Source organism: Pezoporus occidentalis, unplaced genomic scaffold, assembly GCF_034315485.1.
Source record: "Pezoporus occidentalis ecotype Australia unplaced genomic scaffold, CSIRO_AGI_Poc_V1 ctg2, whole genome shotgun sequence".
NCBI lineage: Eukaryota > Metazoa > Chordata > Aves > Psittaciformes > Psittacidae > Pezoporus > Pezoporus occidentalis.
Genome location: NW_026913855.1, coordinates 8,573,847 through 8,598,437, shown reverse-complemented (window position 1 = coordinate 8,598,437; position 24,591 = coordinate 8,573,847). Strand labels below are relative to the sequence as shown.

Here is a 24,591-nt window from a genome sequence, read left to right as displayed (position 1 = left end):
CGCTGCCGCTCGGCCGGCAGGAGGCGCCCGACCGATGCTGCCGCCTCGACGGGGATCCCCTCCCAGCCGCCCTTTGCCTCCGATGCTGACCCCCACAAACACCCGCGGGCTCCAATCTCCGAGCCCGGTCCTTCCCCTCGGCCAATCCACGGGCACCTTCCCGTGCCTCGCCTCAATCCGACCAATCCGAGTGCGCAAGCCAGCGCTCGCCTCAGCAGCCAATCAGGTCGCGGAACGGCGGCAGGACCCTCCTCCGTCTCGTTCGCCCCGTAGCAGTACCTTCTCTCGTTTTCTCCCCCCGCCCCTCCGCTCCTGCCGCGGCGGAGGCTGGCGGTTGCTGCGGCGCCTCGCGGTTGGAGGCCGCCTCACCGCAGCACCTGCCGCCACCGCCGCCTGAGGGGCTCCGGCCCCTCGCTGGTCCCGGCCCTTCCGCGAGCTCTGCCCGAGCCATGCTGCTCCTGGCGGCCGCTTTCATCGTGGCCTTCGTCCTCCTCCTGTACATGGTGTCGCCGCTCATCAGCCCCAAGCCTCTCAAGCTGCCTGGCGCTCACGTCGTGGTGAGTGAGGCGTGGCGTGCTGCGTGAGGAGCGGGTCCCTCTCGCCGTCCCTCTCCGCCCCGCACTGAGGCAGCTGGCCGTTGACTCCGCTCTTCCCCGCCGCGGCGGGGGGGGAGGGTGGCGGCTTCCGTGCCGTTTTGTCCGTTGGGCTGGCGGGGAGGAGGAGGGAGGCCGCTTCCTCTGAGGTGGGCGCGCAGCTCTGTGGGAAGGGGTGTCTAGATGTCGGCGGGGGGCGTATGGCGGCGTTAGGGAATACTCGCGCTGGGGGGTGAGAGGAGGAAGGCGGCCAGCCATAGGAATGGTGGGGGCTCTCGGGGAGCTGGCGGACGGTCAGTCCCTGCAGGCTGGTGGTGGCGAAGGCAGTTCTGGGGGTGGGAGGGTGTCGGTGCTGGGGGTGCCCGTTGCTTGATGCACCGCGAGCTACCAAAACATGAGAGCCGCAAGTCCCGGGTGATAAGGCAGTGACCTGTACTGATGAGCCTGACAACCGCTGTCTATCTCGGTTGGTTTAAGGTTATCTTCTGAGTCACTGGAAGTGCGAACCGTCTTCAGTCTTCATGTTTACTTTTTGAGACATCCCTTTTGTACTCTCGAAGTTACCAGATATCTCGAGTTTTTGTTTTCTTACAGCATTTCCCACGGTATTTCAGTGGGGTGTGTGCTTATAAACAAAGGCAGAATCTGTTGTTTCCTTGGTCTAAAAAGCCAAGTCAGATGTGAGGAAATGGAAAGGCTAATACAAAGGAAGTGGTTAGATGACATTCATGCACCTCTTCATCTTTAAGCACGTAGATACTGATGACTATGAGCAATATGTTGACTAGTCAAGATTGTAAATGTAAGTCTTTAGAAGGAAGTCTTCAGAAAGACATATTATTGAAAGAGTTCATGAATAGGGCACCACTAGAAATTGTATGGGTTTGTAGCTTGGGGAGCAATAGGGAAAGAAAACTATACCCACCATGTGCTTTCAGGTGGATCACAAAGTAGTGGATTTGGACACATGAGAGCTATTGAAGGAATCAGGGTCCTAGAATCAGCTTATTAAATGTTAGTTATATCCTTAAGATATGTTCTGTGCAGAGAAGCTGTAGTTTACTGTTCGATTAAATATGATTTTAAGGGGGGAATAGCACTTGCAGGTGTCCTTTATTACAGTGGGAGTTTGTGATGATCCAGAAGATAGGCGTTTTAGGTGCAGGTGAATTTACAGCTACTCCAGGTTGGTTGGGGTATCTTTCTTTTGATCCCTGTGTGGTGCCTTGTTTTGTTGGTATGTGGTGATGGGGTTGTTTTTTGTTTGTTTGTTGGTTTGGTTGGGGTTTTTTAGTTGTTATTTTTGGAGCTCCCTTTTGGAGGATGAAGCTGTCCCCAGAATAATTTAGACCTGTCCAAGTTGCAACAGTATTCCCAAATTGCTTTATGCAGTAGGTGTTACTTGGATGCTGCAACTGGCTTTACAGCATCATATAGTGTATGAGGTGTGTCCAAGCTTGCATTGAAGTTCTCTGGTTATGGCTCTTCCCACAGATGTAATGCTTGTTAAGGAGGAACCCTTCAATACTGTGTAAAAGCAAAGGTGAAGCAGATGTAAGGTCTGTAACACTATCTAAGGACTTCTTTGAAGTCTTCTCACAGAAAAATATCAAAATCTGTTTGTGTTCTCCATATGAAAATTCTTTTTAGGTTATTACTTGATTCAGATTAACATAATATCTTTGTTAGGCCTCAGTTAAATCCAGTCTTGCAATAAAGAATAAAGATCTGCAAATTGTGTATTTAACTGGTTAAGCCTTCTCAAGAGTGCAGTGATTACCATTGCACAATAAATACAATTTTTCAAGTTATACTAGAATAAATTGGTGGGATTTTTAAGCAGAAAAAGTCAGTCTTATCTAGAAACTCTTCCTTCTGGGGTTTGTTGAAAGTATCTTGAAAATGTATCTGCTGCATTTCTGGAGGAAGGTCATTGGACAGCTTCAGAGGCTATTATGTACCAGTTATTGAATTTTCAGCTCAAGTCAGCATTCTTTTCTCTGTTAATCATCAGAGTGGTTCGGGTTGAAAGGGAACTTAAAGATCATCTAATTCCACCACCCCTTGCAATGGGCAGGGATACCTTCCACTAGACAGGTTGCTCCAAGCCCCATCCAACCTGGCCTTGAACACTGACAGAGATGGGGTAGCCACAACTTCTTTGAGCAGCCTGTTCCAGTGCCTCACCACCCTTACAGTAAGGAGCTTCTTCCCTATATCTGATCTAAATCTATCCTCTTTCAGTTAAAGATGGAACTGAAAGTACGCTCTTTCAGTTTAAAGCCATTCCCCCTTGTCCTACCCCTACATGCCCTTGTAAAAAAATCTCTCTCCAGATTTCTTGTAAGGCCCCCTTTAGGTACTGTTAGGCTGCTATAAGGTCTCACAGAGCTGCCTTGTCTCCAGGCTGAACAACTCCAACTCTTTGAGTCTGCCTTCACAGGAGAGGTGCTGTAGCCCTCTGATCATCTTCGTGGCCTCCTCTGGACTCACTTGAGCAGGTCTACGTCCCTCTTGTGTTGAGGGCCCCAGAGCTGAATGCAGAACTTCACGAGGGGTTTCACCAGAGTTTTCACCAGGGTTTCAGGTCAAGCACACAGCAATTCTCTGTACCTCACTCCAACATTTGCCTTTATCAGGGGGGAAATAAGTCTTATGATCCCTATGATCCTTAGAAGCTGAACTCTGTTATTAAGGATCACAGCTACAGAAGTTGGAGTCAGCCTTTTTGGAAGAGCTAATTTGGTACCTGTTCTTCTCAAACACAGAAACAGCTCAATAATGCTGCTCAAGGGCTGGTAGTATTGCAGTCTGACCATCTGAATTAATATTGGATTTAATTCTCCCTTCCTGTTCAGGAATTAGTCTGTGTATTGAGTTCCCTATGACCAGATATGATATTTCTTGACTCCTGGGGCTGGGTTACAGTGAGATTGAATTGCTACTGATCCCGTTTTTCCAATGTCTGGACCTAATGAAATGCAGTAGCACTGTAGAACTATTGGCCACAAAGGTGAGGTAACTGTAATAATGTCTTGTTTAATGTGGTGGATGGGTGGTGGTCTTTTAATTCTGAGCATCTACATTAGTAAGTTACATACCTAACAGACTTCATAGCTTTGCTTAGGCTAACTTCATTGTAGCACAAAGCAGTTTTCACTAGTGATACGGATTTTATTTTTTTTTGCTGTTTCGGGAGCAGTCACCATGAAAGCTAACCTCCCACATATTAGTAACTGCTTCCCACCTAAATGCTGAAGTTCTCAGCTAATCGATATTGCCTTTTGTCATTGACCTATCTGACAGGATCCCTGTCCAGTGTTCTTGGGTGTGACTATGAATGAAAACTTCCTTTTTCCATTTCTTGCTTGACTTCAGACCTTGTCTTTCTGAAATGAAATTAGCATTGTTTGAGAAGCCAGAGGCTTGGTGCCAGTACCTTCACCTTCAAATAATTCCTCTAGTTTCTGTACGGTGTAGTTGACCTGTTCATGATACTCGGCAGTATGTGCAGCTAGTAAGCAGCTGTCTCTCAGTGCTATATGCCAAAATTTGAAATTGGAGCAGTTTTCCATGCACATTGATTAGTTTATGTGCTGGTGTACCTGTTACTGTTGAAACTCAGTAGAAGCAGCTCACCAGTGCTGTGTAACTGTCACCTGGCTGAATGTATCAAACTGAGTCTTTTTTCAGAGACGGACTGAAATCTTGCAACCTATTTTGCAAATACCTTAAAATGTTTAACTTCTTTCCATCATAAAACATTAAATGGGGTTCTGCCAAAGTCCCAGATCATTAACCTGACACTCTCACTGACATCATTTACTTTGAAAGCAGTCATCCTTGGTTCAGAACACCACAGACCAGGTTTCACGTTTCTAGACATGCGTCTTGGAATCATCCTCAAAGGTTTGTGCAGTGTGAAGCTAATCTGAAGCAGCTATCTCTAATAATAGAGAAAGCCTTAAGAGTTGAAATTAATCTGTGTGAGTGCATCACCCATTCTTGGCCCATTTGTGACTGCAGACAAGCCAGTCAGAAGCCATGGTCCATGTTATAAATCTTTGCTGGGATTATTCAATTTACGCTAAACTATTTTTGAAGGTTAGTGATAAAATACTCATATGAAAGAATTTAGTGACTCATGGGAATGTACTTCTGACTCTTCTGACTTTACTGCTTCAAGGACTGGAAAGAATTTTAAGGATAATGCATGTCTGAAACCAGAGGCATTGGCAGATGAAGAGCAAACACAAGGCTTTTGATAGGGCATGTAGTTAAGAGATTGAGGATCTTTGCTTTGACACTAATTAACTCAATGCCTTCATTTTCTCATACTTAAAATGGAGGTGATACTTTACCTTCTCTGAAGTACTCTGAAATGTGATAAAGAATAAAAAATTATAATTTCCAGAGCAATCAAAATATTTTTCTGTGTATTAGGAAATTTGTATTTCAGAACTCACTTCATCAACAGATTCTTTTTCACAATAAGTGCTTCTAGGCATTTTCTTCTAATATCTTGCTGATTCTAGTCTCTTAGTATGCTGTTAAAAGAAAATTCAAATGATTTGGGTATGTTAGGAAGATACCTGTGTTTACTTAAGGGTCAAACGTACATGCAGACTGAGACTTTGCTTAAATGAACGAATCGTATAAAGGCAGTGTCAGACAGACATTTTTATTTTACTAAAAAGAGGCATCAGGATTGTCGGCTACACCTTGTTCCCCATGGAGTTTGTAAGTAGGTTTATTGAGAGTAATGACAGAGGTGTTAAGGTGACTTTAACCTGTATATAAGTAACATTTGGCAGCATATCCTGCAACATGTGATGCATCACCCTGCATTTTTCTATAAACAAACTATTAATTTCCTGTTTGTGTAGAGGTTTACTCAGTATTACAGTTTAGAGGAAGAAGAAAAGATAATGGAAGTTTAGGTGCTGGCATCCCCACAAAACTGGAATTGTGGGATGGCATGAACAATTCGAAGTCCAGACTGGGGGACTCAGAAGTACTCTACAGAGGACCAAGTGTTGAATTAATGGGTTTCATTTTAATAGGAAAGAAGCTGTTTTCTGTTTATGTTTACATGATGATATCTTAAGCAGGCATGATATCTTAAGCAGACAAACTGTAATTGTTAATTTTACAAATAATTTCTACAGTGACCAGGTATGGAGGGGCAGTATGTAATTATATCATTATGACTAACATGAATAGTGATTTCAAACTTGTAACTACTTCTGCTTTTAAAAATAACATTTAGAACTTAGTCAAAAGCATGTGAGAGAGCCCATGTGGGTGCAGGTCTAAATGTGCTTGAGGTAAGAAATGAGCAAAAAATACCACTGAAGTAAAATTGGTTTTGGGGTAGAAGCAAATGCTCATTGATCTGCTCAGATCTTATTTTTCATTCATACTCAATCAGTAAGTTAACTTTAGTGTAGCTTCTGTACTCACACCTCATTGAGTGATATTTTAATCTCAGTATCTTTTTAGAATTTTGATTTAATTTGACTCATGATGTGGGGGAAGGTGTGAGGGTAGTGGACTAACACTGCCATTTTCAAATAACTTTTAGGTAACTGGAGGCTCCAGTGGAATTGGAAAATGTATTGCTATTGAATGTTATAAGCAAGGTGCTTTCATAACACTGATTGCAAGGGATGAGGTAAGTATATGTTTATTTTTACTGGCTAAACTCTCTTCACAAAATCCATGCAGGTGGAGAAGAATTTTAGCATGTATAATTATTCATACGTTCTTCAGTGTATATTTTAAGGGGATCTTAAGCATTTCAAATTAATGCATTTGAATAGCAGAGGTGGCTGCCTTTTTGAGGAGTGTAGCTCAACATGGAATTAGCTTGTCTTAAAACTCTGCCAGTGTTACCACTTCTGTTAATGGTATTAATTATTTTACTGTCTAGATCTGTAGCAGAGGACAAAAGCAGGAAAAACCCCATAGTCTTTAAAACCATAGAATTACCCTACAGTAAGTGACAACTGGGGTTTAATTACAATTCTTAGAATTCACTGAATATTTTGGTGTCTAATCAGCATTATATCATACTTTTAACTAGTGAAAAGCTGTTCATCAAGACAGTGTTGGAAGAAAAAGGGTTGTTTTATATTTGTTTGGTTTGGGTTTTTTTGCTGATAAGTATTCTAAATTTAGTTGGAATGACTGTTTTCATAATGGGTTTTTATTTTATTTGTAGAGAAAAACATAATTATTCAGGAAATAAAAGCACTTAACCTGGGGGGCTCAGTCCCAGCTGGTTTTGATAATTTTCTTTAATTTGAGAACTTACTTTGCTTACTCTTGAATGCATCCAGAATGAACACAATTTTTTTTTAAAGGAGTATGACAGCTTGAATTTACCAAATTTTAGTTAATTTCTGTTATTATAATTCTGTGACAGTGATTATACTTCAGAACAGTTTATATAATATTACACAAATATAAAATAGAACCGAAATACAGATGAAGAATTAGTATCTACAGTCTTAGCTGCTCTATGTAGTTGCATGAAACAAAAGCATTATATCTATTATAGGCATTGTTACTGGCATTAGAAGAAGTGAAAACCAGAAAAGTGAGTTCTGGTAGTTTTATGGATTTTGTGTATCCGTAATATATTTATAAATCTGTAAAATTACAATAATAAGGTGTTACAACTAGTTACAGATAACTCTTTGGGGCTTAGGGTTTATTTCTAAGCCTTATTGAGATACCAGAGACTAATGCTGCTCTCAGAACTGCAGTGTTCTTGTGTCCATTTCAGAACAAGCTGCTGCAGACAAAGAAGGAAATAGAAAAGTATTCTGTTAATGACAAGCAGGTAAGATCACTGCTAACAGTCAGTGTTGTGTGTTTTGTTTAATTCAATTACTACAATGTAGTTTACTAGTCCTGTCTTTAAAACAAAGCTGTTCGACAAACACAAGCGAGCACTCAGTATTTGTATTGAAAAGTATGCTTACATGAGATATTCTGAACTCTGCTGCATTTGATACTGCCTTGCTAGTGCATTAGCCTGATTTTCGTAGAGAAAGATTGATGTCTTTAGCGGTGGGTGTAGTATGCTTTTTTGGATAGTTGCAGTTTACCGTCACTCAATAAGTACTTGTATGCTTCAAGATGAAGTGGAAGAACCAATTTTTTTTTCTTTTTTTTTCCTCTCAAGATCTCTTGCTTTTTGCAATTGAAAAATAAAGCAATTGTCTTGGGAAAGAAGTTAAGGTACTTGATTCCAGGTTTAGTTCACTTCATCATACATTGTTTTTCCTGGCAAATAATTGTAACAGATACACAGGTTAAATTTGTGAAGTTCTGAAACTTCTGAACACTGAAGCTGCCTTAGTGAGTAGGTAGTGCGTTCATGCATAAAGGCGCTGTTATAGAGGTTGCAGAGGTACTAGCTTAGAATAGGTAAGCTTGCTACATTCAAAATGTGTGACTTCAAGATGATATGCTAAAATTATTTTTTTTCAGTACTAATAACCAAGGGGAGAGGTGAAACAGTATTGAGACTGTTAATGTATTTGACTTCTCCTTTCTCATGTTCCAGAACCTTTTTGTCACTTTCATGGTTACAAATATGAACAATTTATGTGTCTGCAGAAAGGGATTTGAATTGATAAGCTGCATGTTTTGTTGAAAAGCAGCAATGGAAAAAGCCAGATATTTGGAGACAATAATACTAGTGCTAGCTGATACAAAATTTTTGTAGTACCTCAACTTAGAATGTAAGATTCTGTCTTTTTTTTTTTTTTTTTGTCAAATGGCCCAAGCTGATTTTTTTTTTTTTTTTTTTTTTTCTGTGCATGCTGCCTTATTCAGATCAGGTATTTGAAAAACTGAGCCATTTGAGGTGAGGAGAAGCTGTGTTTTGCCCAATTATGAAAATAAATAAATCCTAATAACTCTTTTCTTGTAGCTGCTCTAGCAGTTTCCCAAATGTAGCATTAAAGTTAATCCCTTGTCAAACACCGTGTCAGGATGTTCTTGTTGAAATCTGTCTAAGCTTGATAGATGCAGACTTTTTAAAAGAGTATTACTTGTTGCGTGTTCCGAAGAGGTTCAGTTAAAATCTCCAAAAAGTACCTTCAAGGTTGAGCAAGCTGCAGTGTGGACTGAGCAGGACTGCTTTTGCAGGGTCAGCTTTAGACTTGTACCCAGGTTAAGTAAGCATAAGCAGTGGGACTGATAGGTGGGCTGGCTTTTCTGTAGTTATTGTTGGATTGTAGAAAAGGTCACAGGGGAGCCTGCCTGGTCTAAATGCAAAGAACAGAACTGGAAAAAGCAAGGAGTCTGAGGCAGAGCTCACACTGGTACAGCAGATCAGAAGCTGGGAAGCAAGGGTAGCTGAAGTGAGAGAAGCTGTACAAAAGGATTGCTGAAAGAGCATAGAGAAAGATATCTGATACACAACATGCACACAGAGACTGTTGTTTACTAAATGTCAAACTAAGAGGCAGAGATCCTCAGGAAATACTACTTTTTCATGAGCATATGCTGTCACTGTTCAGCTCAGATGTATGCATGAAACCGGGTTACATTGACAACCAGGGTCTGAACATCTACGTACATTTTAGTGTTTTGACGTTTTCATGCAATTTATTTAGAGTATAGGTGTGCAATGGAACAAAATCCTTGCCCTTAGGTATTTTTGCAATTTTTTTTTAATCCCTTTCCTAATATAGAATAGTTACTTCACTGGGAGCTGAATTGATCTTCTGTTGTGAAAGCTTTATTAATGATTCACCACCATGCAATATTTGGAACAAAAGTTGGGGAGCATGGCTGGGGATATTAGACTATTTCTGGCAACATGTTCCATGTATTAGGCATGGATCTATAGCACATGCTTTGCAGTGAAAGTAATCAGTGTATTGTAAAAAAAAGAATGTAAAATAATACAGAGAGGTAAATTGTAAAATGTGGTAGTAGTAAATAAAAGCTGTGATAGTTCCCAAGTGCGGTGTTCACAGTGTGAATAACTAATCTGTGCAATCTGATATATTAAACAACTGCTTCAATTTTGGTACAGAACTGTGATTTTTTTTTTTTAACCCTCCTCACTGATCTTGTGAAGTTATCCAGATAACAGATAACTTCTGTTCAAATGGCATTGTGTTTTTAAACTTCTGTAAAACAGCGTTTCCAAAATGGAATAAATGCCCTAAGGTGAGATGCATGCATACCACGCAATAACTCACACCGCAAACTTACTCTGATGTCCTACTACACACAGTGCTGGGAGGCAGGAATAGCTAACCTGCTATGCAGGAAAGGCAAGCAGATTCTGTTCATGTACCTAGGAAGTGTTGCAGTCTGACCAGAGGCGGGACTGACAAATGACTAGCTGCCAAAGCAGTTAGTTATACTGTGGTAAGTTGCTTTTTGGGGGGGGGTGTGTCCACGTGCTCCACGCAAGTGGTCATGGTGATACTTGTTACAAACTGGTGATGATTTTGTTTTATTTCACCTCAAACTTAAATGAAGTTTAAATGAATTGACCAAAGTGACAGAAAGGATAGAAATTGGATTAAAAATACAGGAGTACCTGCTTTTATTGAGATTGCTTTTCCTTTGAAGATGACAAATTCCCTGAAGCTCTGCTGATTGCTCAGCAGAAAGCATAGCTTATTTGTCAATATCTGGCCAAGCTGGAATTTATATCTTGCAGTTTGTAAGTGGTAACCCAAAGGCAGTGCTTCCTTTGGCCAGAAGAAGTTGTGTGAAGAAGTTACAGGTTGCCCAGAGAAGTTGTGGCTGCCCCATCGCTGGAAGTATTCAAAGCCAAGTTGGATAGGATCTTGAGCAGCCTGGTCTAGTGGAAGGTGGCCCTGCCCACGGCAGGGCTTGTGGAACTACATGATCTTTAAAGGTCCCTTCCAACTCTAACCATTATATGATTGTATGAAGTTGATGTGAAGGTGTTTCCGAACATGAATTCTGAGATCATCTTGCTGAAAGTAATCAGTGACTTTAAGAAAAACAGGGCTTAACAAAATTTAGCTGCAATAAAATTTAGTCATTTGGTTTTGCTGTCCTGTCCTGCCTGGCCCACCCTGCTCCTCAGGCCAATGCTTCTTTTCAGTCTTTTGTAGCTTCCAAACTAAACCCCATAGTCTCTGGTTTCCAGACAAGGAGTAAATATATACATGTTATTTCACTTTTTAGGTAATACAACATTGCAACTCGCCAGTTTCTCATAGAATTTTATTTTAGTTTTGTCCTTGACATCTCCCAATTAAACAGTGTGCAACTAAGTTTACTACTACAAAAATAAAGACATGATGAAAAAAAATGAATAGCGTGCATTGCCAGTACTGAAGTTATCAGGCTTTTAACACGTGCTTTATAAATTTTGGAAAAGTTTGTTGTTTTTTGTTGTTGTTGTTGTGTTTTTTTGTGTTTTTTTTTTTCCATTGTTGATGCTGTAGTTTTCACAGTAACACTCTGCAGCCATGCCTTTCTAGGATATGGAAAAAAATGTTTGTTCTTAAAGATAGGCTAGGGCACACAAATGGCTTGACTTGTGTTTAATGCTGCTGAAAGTTAAATGTAGCACTGTGAAATTTTGTCTGCTTTGGTTCGAATAGTTTTTACTAAGCTTTATGTAAATAACTCAAGTCCTAGTGTGTTTTAATACAGTAAAGTAGAAATGATACCTTGTGCAAGTATAGCTGCTTTGAAGATCCTGAAGTGCTTTTGTATTCTTAATATAGTATTTATTATACTAGAATGTGTGTGTATGAGGGGGAGGGGTTTGGAGGGGGCAGGCATTGTGTTCTCCAGTGTGGGAGAAGTATAAACTGTCCTGTCAAAAAGACTTCTTGGTTTTTTTTTTTGTTTTTATCTGGAAAAGATATGTCATTGGGCTTTGTTTAATTTTGAAAGGCTTGGAGTCAATGGTTACTGGACTTACTGTGTTGTTAAAACATTCTTTCATTTTCTTTTTCCAGGTAGTACTCTGTATTTCTGTCGATGTATCTAAAGACTATGAACAGGTGGAGAATGTTCTAAAACAGGTGAGGAAGTACTGATTCACTTATGTATCTTAAGAAGCTTATCTCTGTGTAATGTATTTCTAATGGAAATGGTTTCTTATCATGATACTGTATTAAAGGAAAGATTTTCATCCTAAAGATTTTAACCTCTTTCCCCTCTTTCAGGCTCAGGAGAAGCTTGGACCAGTTGACATGCTTGTAAACTGTGCAGGAACATCAATTACAGGAAAATTTGAGGATATTGAAGTGAATTGTTTTGAAGTGAGTGAGCATGCTTTTTTTATTTTATCATATGATTTCTTTTTGAACCATTCTAACAATTAGCTTGCATTCCTGTGTCTTTGCGGGCTTTTTAAGAATAGTGACACACTTGATCTGTGGTAGCTGCCAGAATTAGGTCTGTGAGGATTGCCTCTGATTTGTGAGGATCGCCTCTAATTTCTCACCTAACTAGTGGTCCATTGGTAGGGCAGAACAGTGAATTCTCCGTCCAGGGTAGTGTCAGACTTCAAGATGGCACAAGGCCTGGCATGTATTTTATAGTTTAATGTGTTGTGAATGTCGCTGAATTTCATATGGTCTCACTTTTTTTTCTGATGAAGATTTTTTTTTTATTACATATTTTTAACATGTTTAAGAAAAATTCAGCTGTTATCAGTGTTCAGTTGTGAGGTGCACAATTTCTTTGCAGATTAAAAAGCTGCTGCTCTGATTAGAAGACCAAAAAAAACTTCACCTCAAATCCCTGCATGTTGGTTACTTTATACTCACAGCTCTCAGGCCCTGGGTCATCTACAAATAATGCTGAATAATCTGAAAATACTAAATAGGCATAATTTTACAATTAATTTGAATAATCCATTCTGTTGTTTGATATAGGCTATCAATTATGGTTTAGGTCTTGTAAGAGTGAAAATTAAATACTTCCACTTATCCTGCCAAAGATTAAAATCTCTGAAATGCATAAATGCTAGAATTTTTCTTGTTTTGGAAAGCTCTTTAAACTTTTATTTCAGTATGTTTTCATATATCATGTGTGAGTGGATTGTTTCCTGGACATTGTTTAGGTTAGATTTTCCCTCAAATATTCTTTTTTTCTTGAAGGCCATATGGTTCAGAGTATTATCAGTATCCTGGATACTATTAAGACGTTGATAGACTGGGTTTCTTTTGGCTTGAAGTAAGATTTTTAGGTGTAAAACAGTTTCTTTTGGTAGCTGAGAGAACAACGAATCTAGTGAACCTCATTAAAGCCAACTGAAATAAGGAGTTTTGATAAATAACACCAAACAGCTGAAGAATTCTGAATCTGTGGCTCAAATACCATATTAATATCGTTTGTACAGAGATTAATGGCAGTCAATTATCTGGGTAGCGTTTACCCGAGTCGAGCAGTAATTGCTACCATGAAGGAACGAAGAATGGGGAGGATTGTGTTTGTATCATCTCAGGCTGGGCAATTAGGCCTCTTTGGTTATACAGCTTATTCTCCAACAAAGTTTGCTCTTCGAGGGTTGGCTGAAGCCCTGCAAATGGAGGTACGTGTGAAATAATTTCAGTATTTTAGATTGTAAACAATTTATTTTTCTTTCAACTAGCAGCACAGCATGTTTTCATCTAAATAGGTCTTTGTCTTGAGCAGCTCTGTCTGTCTGTCTGCTATGTTGGCCCCTTTTTTTTGGCAATAGTACAGTCCTATTGCTCTGCATGGGGTTGCAGAAGCTAAGCTGATTTCAGTTACGTAAGAGGGAATAGATTGAATCCATTCCTAGAACTGAAGGTGACCACATGTGCAGGCATTTTTTTAATCTTTTAACTAAAAGGACTTGTGTTTTAAATCTTTTGAGTAAAAGTCTTTTTCAAGGCTCTAAGTGCAGAATGATACTGAAAATCCCATAGATGCCTGTGGGGCAGGCCAGTGATTCCCAGCCTGTTTATGAGGCCATGGTAAGTGGTATGTGAACCCTATGAAGCAGTAGAACTTGCAAGCTAGAATTTGTGGGTTATCCACGAAAAGAAAAAAAAAAGAAAACAGTATTGACAGTGGTTCACCCTTCTCAATTTTGGTATGTGTGAGCTTTTTATAATGTAGTAATCTAAGCTTATGCTTAAGTCAAGACTAAAAACCAACCAAACACGTGTTTTTTAATTATTCAGTGGAAGAAGGTTGGTAAGTACATTGTAGTAAGACAGGTAAAATTAATTTGAAAATTACTTCCCTTATTCTCCTTTTAGGAAGATATATTTTTTTTGGTTGTTAATTGTTCAGATATTAAGTGCTGGTGTTTGGTTCTAGACCCTTGCATAGTCCCTGTTGTTATCCTGTTCTGTTCAATATAGCTGTATCCCGTGATCCTGAATAGATAGGATAATAGGTGAAACTGTCTCTAATCACTGCTGGCCTGCCAAATAGAACAACATGACTGCAGGGTCCTTTGGACTGGTGACAGATATTTTTGTGAATACTAACTTACACAAAACTAAAATTAGAGTGTTTATGGACCTGTGGTGTAGTATTTCAGTAAATGTTTTCAATATAGAATGTTTCATAATATAAATTAAAATGCTTAGCTGTATACAATGTTTTGTTTTATCTTAGCCCTCTGAATATAAAAGCTTCTTTATTTGTATTGGAATACAGATTTGCATTGTTGCAGTTTCTGAATAGTAGCGCAGTAAGTGATGTAATTCTTTGACACATACATACAAATACATAACTAAATGCAATCCTTGACATGAGACCTTACGTTTTTTCCTCTCATTTTCTGCATTTTTTTTCCTTCTGTATCCTTAGACTTTGAGCCCTTACAAGTTTATACCGTGGGTTGAAAAGCCTTGTGACTTGAGTATACATCCTAAAGATACCAGATTTTCCTTTTACATTTTTGTTACTTTGCCCTCATCCATCCAGCAGTGAAAGTACATTGACATCAACAACAGCAAAAAAGCATGCTAATAAGCCTCAGTGAAAGCCTTTTTCACCTCGTGGCTATGCATGTTGGGTATTGGTTTTGGCAAAGGTTTAGTCTCCTTTTAAAATTGAAATTGGTAAAATCACAGAACTTAACTACTTTCATATTCCTCCTAAATGTCTTAAAAACCACTCAGATTCACCAAATGATTTACATCGACTGCAAAGCACTGAAGTATTTTTATTTAAAAAAAAACAACACAACCAAAAATCTTTGCTGTTTTGTGTTTTCATTTGTCAAAGCTGAAAAAAGTGTTTTCATTTGTCAAAGTGCTGAATACACAACCCTAGAAGCAGTTTGAATTCATGCTTTCTGTATTGCTGTACAAGAGAAATTAATGAAGTTGAGGGACATGTAAAGTCTGTAAGTACTAAAATAACATTTACTTTGTAATATGCAGGTAAAACCTTATAATATCTACGTAACGGTGGCCTATCCTCCAGATACTGACACACCTGGTTTTGCAGAAGAAAGTAAAACAAAGGTAAATTGTTCTTCAGTAATACTATAATGTTTTTAAAGCTTCACTTTGTAGTAAGTAGTGCATTTCAGATTTCATTTACTTCTATAGTACTTTTGAAATCAGTGCATGGTGACATTTTGAAAAGTACTTTTAAAGATTTAAATTTTATCAGCTTAACTACACAGAGTTAAATAGCTTGTATGATAATATTGTGCATTGTTCTGGCTTTAAAGGGAAGAATTACCTACTTTTAATAGCTGAAACACTGCAAAATCTTTCTGTACACAATGAAATTATTGTTGTGGAACAGCAAACTGTGAAACCACTATTTGTTTTGATATCATAGCTAACAAGCCAAAAATAATATCCCTGTGTTGTGTCTGATAATATGCAGTTGTTCTGGTAGATGTGATGGATGAAAATAAACTTCAGATCCTTCAGTGAAGTCTACAAACTGTCCATGCTTTATGAATATATGTAATTACACAATTCAGTAGTGACTGTTGACTAGCATTAAAGTAGGAAGTAAACTTTTTGTCTATGTAGTGCAAATGACATTAGCACTTTCCAGAAGAGTGTGTCAGCAGTAAGGTCTTTTCTATTGGGCTTACCTTGAAAGTTTTGACTTTACCAAATTTAGTTGCTTCTCATCATGTGACATGTCCCTGCACATGACCCATAGTTCCAAAAACTACATTCAGGCCTCCTGTTCAGACTGAAGTATCAGGTAACCAGAGAAAAATGTGTCTTCTTTTTTATTTGCATACTGTGAACCGGAAACCTGAGATTTAAGGAGATCAGCCTTTTCAAGATGCCTCTTCATGTATAATAGGAAATTGGGGTTGAATCCCATTTTGTCTTTTGCCCTTTGTGTAGGAGTCGGTAGGGATGATATAACACTCTTCTTACCTCCATCTTTCTTGATACAGGTATTCTGTATTGTGGAACAAAAAGCGCCAGAATTAGACATCTGCAAATACTTGTATAGCTTGCATATTCTCTGGGTTTTTGTTTTCCTTTGTAATAGCCTATTTCAGGAAAATATAATCACCAGCAAAATGCACTGTTCATCCAAAATTTTTCTTTACAAGAGATTCAGTGAGATTTATCTCATTAGTCAAAAAGATGTTGTCTTTCAATGAAAGACTTTCCAATGTTTTAGCATACATGAAGTCTTCAGGTGACTTGCTCCTGTTGTGACAGTGCATCTTAAATCTATGCAGTACTGCATTGCTCTGACAGTTCAGATGCTTATTATTGTTGCATTTAGTTAACACTACTTAGTTTGCAACATTTCTGTAGTTTGCATCTCTTTAGGACTATTTTTCTCTGTACTCACTGAATATAGTAAAAGGAACTGGGAAGATGTTAGGAACTGGGGTACAGTTTTCCTGTGTTTGATACTGGCCAGTAAGCTCAAAGGTACGTAAGGGTTATGAAATGAAGATCTGATGGTGTAAGCCATATCACTGTAGGAAAGTGTGTGAAAAGTGTTTGTGACTTCTGCTGGCAAAAACACTGATTCTCCTCTCTGCCCCCTCTTAAAATACACACACTGGAAAAAAAAAGTTTCAAGCGAGCCTGGTGTGTGAAATCAGAATTTGTAATTGTACAGGTATTTGGAAATAGGCCTGTTTCTGTGAAATCTAATTTCTGTAGTAATTTTTATTGATAATGAGAGAGGAACCAGTAGTTGCTCAGCTCTCCCCTAGAAGTGCTTTTTTTATTAAAGTATTGATCTCAGGATTAAACTAGTCACAGCATTTGACTAGGCTTGAATGCTTTAATTAAATTTTGTTACTAGATGTAACAGAGTTAGCCATTACAAGTCAACTTGTGTTGACCAAGTACTCCTTTCTCCCTAACTTGGTGCTGGTTTTTAATTCATCAACAGAACCATCTATCTCAACATACTGAGCATAACTGCTGTGCAGTTAGCTCCACTGTTGTTTGGTTTGTTAAAAGGACATGAATGACAAACATGCTTGTAAATGCTTGAAAACATGTTTTTGCTGTTTGTTTTTGTAACAGACCAGACTTTCTTGTTTGGTTATGGTTTGTTGTTGTTTGTTTTGGTTTTTTTTTAATGTTTTTTTTTTCTTTGTTTTTATTTTGCTTTTTGTTTTTGTGGGAAAAAAAAAAATGTGCTTGCTAAAATTAGTTGCCCTAATTGGTTTTTTCTAGTGAGGCAAAGTAGCATAAATGCTCTAAAACGTGAAGAAAAAAAATGTCATGATGGATTTTGGTGGTTACCAGTGTGTGGCGTTTGAGAAATTTAAAAAAAAAAAAATAAATAGTTTTCTAGGATCTCAAAATATTTCAGGCCTATCTTCATTTCTGGCAAGAACCATAAATTAACTAATACCAAGTGCTGAGGAGACATAGTTTAAGCATTTTGATTTCTTCTACTGAAAATAAAATACCTGGGGGGAAGCACTTTTTTGTATTTTATTAGTAATGAACTATTAAAAAAAAGTACTATACTCAAGAAAAAATTTGCATTTCCCTCCATAAAAATAGACTAATACCTATGAAGAGAATAATTAAGTAAATGTTTTAGGTGACAGTATGATACCACTTGCTAACAGTGATGTCCTCCATGACAAAAGACCCAAAACCAAAATTTGACTTTCATATTTTTCTATCCTGTATGTTGTTAGTCAAACTTACACTGGTGTTTTTCTATTAAAGCCCTTAGAGACGAAGCTGATTTCTGAAACCTCATCTGTTTGTCAAGCAGAACAAGTCGCCAGAGTTATAGTCAAAGATGCCATTGTAAGTAAATTATCTTTTTAAAATGAAATTATCTTTTTAAAGTCTCCCGTTGGAGAGACAAGAAATGCATGTAATATTTGTTCAGGGCTGTGAGACAATTGCTAAGCTAAATGCAGAATCACTTTACACGAAACTATACTCTTCAGTTAGTTTGAATAGGAAGTATACTTCTTTAATTCTTCTGCTGTTGTGCCCACAAATGACTATACAATCTCTTGGAACTAAAAAGTATCTGAAGTTGTACGTCAGACAGAACAAAACGATGCATCAGTATGATGCAATGTCTCAAAGGCAGATTATGACTGACTTTAAAGCACTAAACTGTGTTAGTTTTTATGCGTGAAATACCATTTGTCTAACCTCAAAAGCCTGTTGAACTATCTTACTTTCCTTGAAGATGGGTTCATATAAAAATAATTTTACAAAAATGAAGGCAGTCTAGCCTTTTTGGCTTTTAATGTCTTAAGTATATGATTTATGGGTGATTAAAATACATAAAATGCTGTTCTTAGTGGTTGAAAGTGTATTGTCTTTTTGAGGATTTCTTTTTTAATGTTTTGTTCTATGGAATGCCTGTATGCTTAATAAACACCATGGAATGGAAATGGACATGAAATTTCATGTTTCTAAAGCACCGAGATTTAATCCTAAAATCTGTAATTACTTTGCAGTTCAAAATACTCTTGATCTTCAGCATGATTTACATTTACAGCAGGCATTCAGTTGTGAAGATTTTACAATATTTTTACAGATACACCACAAGAACAGAATTTTGTCTGGTTTTGGGGGTTGAGTTTTAAAAGCAAGCACTACCTCTCATAGCATTCCACTTTCGTGCTTAAGGAAAACTAATCTCCTCTCTAATCTTAAGCATCTGGTATTTCTACACCATGCTTTCCAACACTTTGGGTGAAATATTAGTTCAAGCATGGTCTTTATGCACTCAAGCTATCAGCGGAGAAGTCTATACTGTAGAAGCTGATGGTCCTCTCGGTTGTGTGTTGGGAAATAACCAAATCTCTAGCATAGATTCACTCCTAACCCTGATTCAGGAGCACTACCACCTACTTTCACTTCCGCATTCCATAGACTTGGTCCTGCAGTGTTTTGGAAAGTCTGTTTTCCAGCATAAAGTCTGCTTGGAAAAAGAAGGGGAGAAGCCTGGCAGAGCTGCAGTTTTCCTTACGGGTAGTCAAAACCCAACCAAACAACTTTATGTCTATCTCCCATCTTCTGCCAGCTGAATTCCTTAGCAGGCTGTGTATCTCATGGTTTTGAGGAGGGCAAGGTAAAAATCCTTGACATAGATGGAGTACCTGTTACCTAGCATCTGAAATGCACTCCCCTGCCAAATTTCATGTGACAGTGAACTAATTTTAACAAAAGGCAGGCACTGATTTATTCTACAGTTACTGTAGTGATTGGTGATCTGGTGACCTGATACAGTTAGGGTGTAATTCTGCCTCTGAAATGCATTTACCACCAGGGAGTCTGTTGTGCATTTTCTCAGTCAGTAAGCATGCTTCAAGAAGAAGTTTAGTGCCTTTCTAGCTTGTAAAGAAATCTGCAGTAATGTAGCACACCTCTCTCTAAAGAGATGTTAGCTTTCTTGGCCATTTTCAAGTGAATGCCTTTTGAAATGTTCCTGTATAGCACAAAATATTTTTTAATATTAATTGCGTTAATAGTTTTTTACATAAAAATATTTGTTATTAGTGACATCAGTCAGCTATGTTCATCAAGAATAGATGTTGAAATATGACAAATCACGATTTTCTACAACTGGGTAAATTATTTTTTTCTTAATTGCTGTTTTCCTTCCATCCAGCAAGGGAACTTTAACAGCTCCGTTGGATCAGATGGTTACATGCTATCTATATTGACAAGTGGAATGTCACCAGTCACTTCTATTACTGAAGGTCTTCAGCAGGTAAGATTTGGGAAGGCCCCGTAGTCGTAATTTCTTATAGTTTAAAATACTTTAATTGGCAAACATTGATTTTTATTTTTTTTTTTTTTCATCAAATGGCTGCTAATACCATGGAGACTTGGATTTAGGAAACTGAAGTAGTATTTTCAAGCAGAAGCGGGAAGTTGTTGGGAAAGCTAAGATTGCTACTGCTACGCAGTCCTGAAGTGTTACATAGTTACGATGGTTTTCATGAGTTTGTTTTCTTGAGATTATATGATGTTCTTGCCTGGAACTTTTTTATTTCATGAGTAAATATATTGTAATCTGGGATTTTAAATGAATTGAAAGATGTTTCTCTCTGTTTCTAGGTTGTTTGCATGGGCATTTTTCGCATCGTTGGCTTATTTTACCTAGGAAGTTTTGACAGCATAGTGCGTCGCTGCATGATGCAAAGGGAAAAATCTGAAAGTGCAGATAAAACTGAGTAATCTTTACTTTGAATTGAAAGAAGAATGTCAAACAGTCCTGGACAGCTTGCTGCTTAAGTGGGACTCAGTTTTTCTCCTGAAGGATTTAGACTGGAAGTAATTGCATATGCGACAGATGAGTCCCCTCAAAAACTATGAAAGAAAACAGAAGTACAACTCCAGAAAATGCCAAACTATGCAAAAGTGTGAATGAGGATTAGATTATTTTTTTGGAGTGATCTGAGATGGAGAGAATCTGGGAAACTTGTGATTCTGCAGAATAGAATTTCAGAACGTACTGTGTGCGGTAATTCTGGACAGATGCTTAAGTTTTCTCACTTTGGTGTTTATGGACAAAATAAGTACCATGACAGACTGGGCTGAAGTTAGATTGAAGTCCCCTGAGCAAGTTGGTACCTTTTGCTAATGTTCTGGGACTGTTTTTAATTTAGAATGTTAACTTTTCCTTTGGCCAGTCTACAGGTCCTTCTGTCAATGACAGCTTTCCTTATTCTGTTCAACATGCAACTGTGGAAATCTTAAAATGGCAGAAACATTTGTATGGTCCAAGCTTTCTCAGTCTGGGAGTAATTAAAAAGTATGGTTTAATATACGCATACTTTCTAAAGGGAGATGAAGAACCCGTTCCCACAGAGAATGCTAGGAGATGTGGTCGGGTCTGTAACTACTCTGGCCTTTGATGTATGTTGTGAACAAAAAAAAATCAAACCAGTATCAAGTGTGTTGATTATGACTTTCAGCATTTTAAGCCATTGAAATAATGTACAATTTTTACAGATATTTATCTGTACTTTCCTATCTGCCAGTTTTTGCTCTGGAAAGCAAAGTAGCGTAGTGCTACTGTTATGCACATTATTTTTCAAAGCTGCAAATGATGAGCCAAACTAGTAGTTGATGATAGATTCAATTGTAATTAAAATGCCAGGCTCTTCCAGTAGCAGGAATGTAGCTTTGGGGCGGAGGGGGAGGGCTGTGTATCAGAACGGCATTCCACATTAATTTTGTCATTGCATGGGAAAACTTTTGCATAGCAAGAAATCATGTAAAATACTCTCCTTCTATGCCTCAGTTCTAGTTTGTTTCATTTACAGTATATGAAACAAAGCTGCTCAGTAACTGCTTCAGAATACACAGAACCCCGTGGTTGTTTCTAATAAATCTTAACACTGAAAAAACTTGATGCATAACAATGATGTTTTAAGGGTGCACTACACATACTGTTTATTTAATGGACCACTGTAGCAAGTGCCTTGTGAGCTGCTTTTCTTTCAAAAGCTGCATATTTTGTATTTGTTAGCACTGCTGTGCTTTCAATGTCATATTTTTCATTTTCAGTCAGTACTCTGAATCTAAAATTACTCATAAAACTGGGCACTTTCACTTACTTGAAAGTAGTATTTAACAACCAAATGGGAAAAATTGTTTGCTTTTGTTAAGATATTCGCTACACCTTCTTCAGAAGTGTTACTCGAGCTGAGATGAAAAATAATAGTTGGTTAAGTGGAAAACCTTTAATATGTAATTTATTGAGGCTCTTTATTTTCTGTCTTTGAATTTGGTTGATCACTTTTCAGTTTTTCTTCACATAGACCAAACTTGCTTTAATACCTGGTTTACAAATGTATTTTTGGGGGAGGGTCACATTGGCACTCTCATTTTAAGTGGTTAGACTTCAGTTGAGGCATTGTTGAATTCATCACAAAGACGATGTTTTAGGTCCTGCCTCTTGATTTTGTTCAGATATGTGAAGCTGTGCATGCCTGTGTTATACTGGTTCTGAGATTAGGGCATATTCCTGCACTTTGAAACAGCTGGGCTTCAATACAAAGAAATCTAGTGTGCATATGTTTCCTGTGCTGCTTAATGTGAATGACATAATGGAGCATTTATCACACATCCATTGTCAACATTGCTGTGTTTCTTAAAGCAACAGACCAATGCTATCTGGACCCTATTATTTGTGTTAATTCTTATTTTGATGAAAATCAAATATTATTTGACGATCTGCATGAGATACCAAGATGGGTAAACCAGTTGTGCTGTAATTTGAAAGAAATGGTTACATAAATTACTTGACAGCAACACAAGCTTGAAGGTCAAGACTTATAACCAGTAAGACTTTGGATACTTGAATGTTTGGATCTTCAGCTTGGAGTGTTAAAGAGTTTGCATTTAAGAAACATAATCCAGAAGGTCAGAGCACACACAAGACGCTATGGCAGCTGGGCCTCTTTAAAATATTTCGGGTTGGACATCACTAGTCACCATTTTTTGACCAGAGAGTCCTCCAAGTCATGACTAATAAAATTTCAGCTCAAGTCTCTGTGAAGGAGGAATAAGAATTCTGTGGGAAAATTATGGCCCTGATCTATAGACACTTTAGCTCACATCTGATCTTGCATAGTGTTAAGTGGTTGTATTGACAGTAAAACTGTAGGTTGAACCCCTCAGCAACTGCGCAAATTGGAACAAGGCAAGTTTTTGAAGGAACAAGTGAAGAATAATCTTTTAAAATGTTCTAGTTTCTGCTGTTGCAAGTTAATGCAGTTAATTTTAACTGATAAACTTTTCAACTGTTTTATTGTCAAAACATAGTAAATTGTCAACAACAACCTTTGGTGTAAATTTTGTTTTCTTATGCACATTCTTTATCAATATACTCATTTTGAGGTCCATTATTAAGTGAAGGAGATGCCTTGTAACCTTGTGGAAAAATGTTTAGCAGCTGAAAAACTATTTTGCCAGTTTAAATGTTATGAAACCTCTGCGTTGAAATGTCTTAGCAATGTATTAGATCCGTGAAAAACTTCAAATAGGCTTTATTACTTTTTGTCACATTGTCAGTAATTTAATCACTTGTGCCATATCAGTCACCGTCTTGTCTCTTGTTTTTTTGGTCAGTCTCTTAGATTCAATTTAGGCTTTTTTACAGTCTTTTCCATTCCGTGTAGTTTCTAATGACTGTCTGCTTTAAAATACAGATTCATTGTAACTTTACATATAGTTTATTTCACCAAGGTGTTCTTGTGCAATTTGAATAGATCTAATATTTTACTAAGAAATAAAGATATAGGTAAATAAACTTTATTTGCTGTGAAGAACTCTAGGCACTTTTAAATGGTAAAAATATATAGCATTATTTGTAAAAAGAATCTTTGTGCTTATTGCTTCATCATTTTTGTGCCAGAACTGTAAACTAGTTTTCATATTTTATATTTCTTGAAATAAATGGAGAATCAACAAAGCCTGTAACTTCTGAGTTCTTTGAGGGGATGAAGAGCGATGGATAAATGCATTTGCAGGGTTTGGTGCAGTTTTTTTGTTCATTTTGTTTTGGGCTCAGTTTTTGGTTTTGGTTTTGTTTTTTTTTTTGGGGGGGGTTGTTTTTCTTTTATTTAAATCTGGGATTAGTTCAGCAGGATCTTCTTAATTTTGTGGGACAGCAGAGGGGGCAATATATCCCTTCGTTTTAGCAGTTCAGGACAGAGGTGTACAGCAGATGAAACGCATAAGGAGTTCAACTGAATTTTGCCAGCAGACCCTGTGTCATCAAACCATGATAAAAGTGGGATTAAATTGGCAGAATCTGCCATTATTGCAGGGGGTGCTGCCAGCACATAACTAGTGATTGTGCTCTCTGCATGTGCTTGTGGATCCTGGTGAGCCAAACGATGTCATTCTTCCTAGCAGAAAACACTAGAAATAACAGTTATGGGTAACTGTCTTTCTGTACCAGTGCTGAGCATGCAGCTGCCTAGAGAATTACTGTATTATGTTTCAGCTCTGTGGCAGGAGGGCTGAAGTAGATAGCTAGTTCCAGGATAATAGTAGGGGAAAGATAGCCTTAAGGTATTTCCTCTCAGAGTAAATCCAGAAAAAATTCTCTTAGGCATTCTTGTTGACTTGTCAGACAGAATCAAAGACAGATTGAGGAAAGTATGTGCTATCTAAAATGTGTTTTAAAGCTGAGGGGCTGATGTTAATCTTGGAATGCTGGAGAATAAATGTTTTGAAATAGAAGAAAGCGATGTTGCAACTGGAGCTGCTGATTTTTCCTTTTCAGTAGAAGCAGCAGGCCAGAGCAGATTGCTCTTCATTCCTCTTTGTAATCGGATTTCGGCTACAATGCTGAATTACCTGGGAGCTCCTTTTTTTTTCCTTTTTTCCCCCTGCCCAGCCAGTACCAAGCACACTGAAGTGTTGGGGGGGGGGGGGGATGTGTGACTATCAAAGCTGGTAGTAAAACCTCATGAAGTCATTTCCTTTCCTCTGTCACTGGGGGGAGACTCTCAGGAGAGCCAGAGGCCTTTAAGTGAGGTGTCTGTCTGGCCACACCTCATATCCCCTTTTTTAGCTTTCTTTCA

At 38.2% G+C, this 24,591-nt stretch overlaps 1 protein-coding gene across 1 annotated transcript; it reads left to right on the top strand.

The window, feature by feature from the left end:
• The first annotated feature begins 302 nt into the window (after positions 1-302).
• Positions 303-23,471, top strand: KDSR (3-ketodihydrosphingosine reductase). The gene is made up of 10 exons (XM_062617743.1): positions 303-557; positions 6,178-6,267; positions 7,384-7,440; positions 11,573-11,638; positions 11,783-11,878; positions 12,964-13,155; positions 14,990-15,073; positions 17,744-17,827; positions 19,656-19,757; positions 20,108-23,471. Exons 1-10 carry the CDS (start codon positions 450-452, stop codon positions 20,225-20,227), a joined length of 999 nt encoding a protein of 332 aa, XP_062473727.1. The 5' UTR covers positions 303-449; the 3' UTR covers positions 20,228-23,471.
• Positions 23,472-24,591: the final 1,120 nt, after the last annotated feature.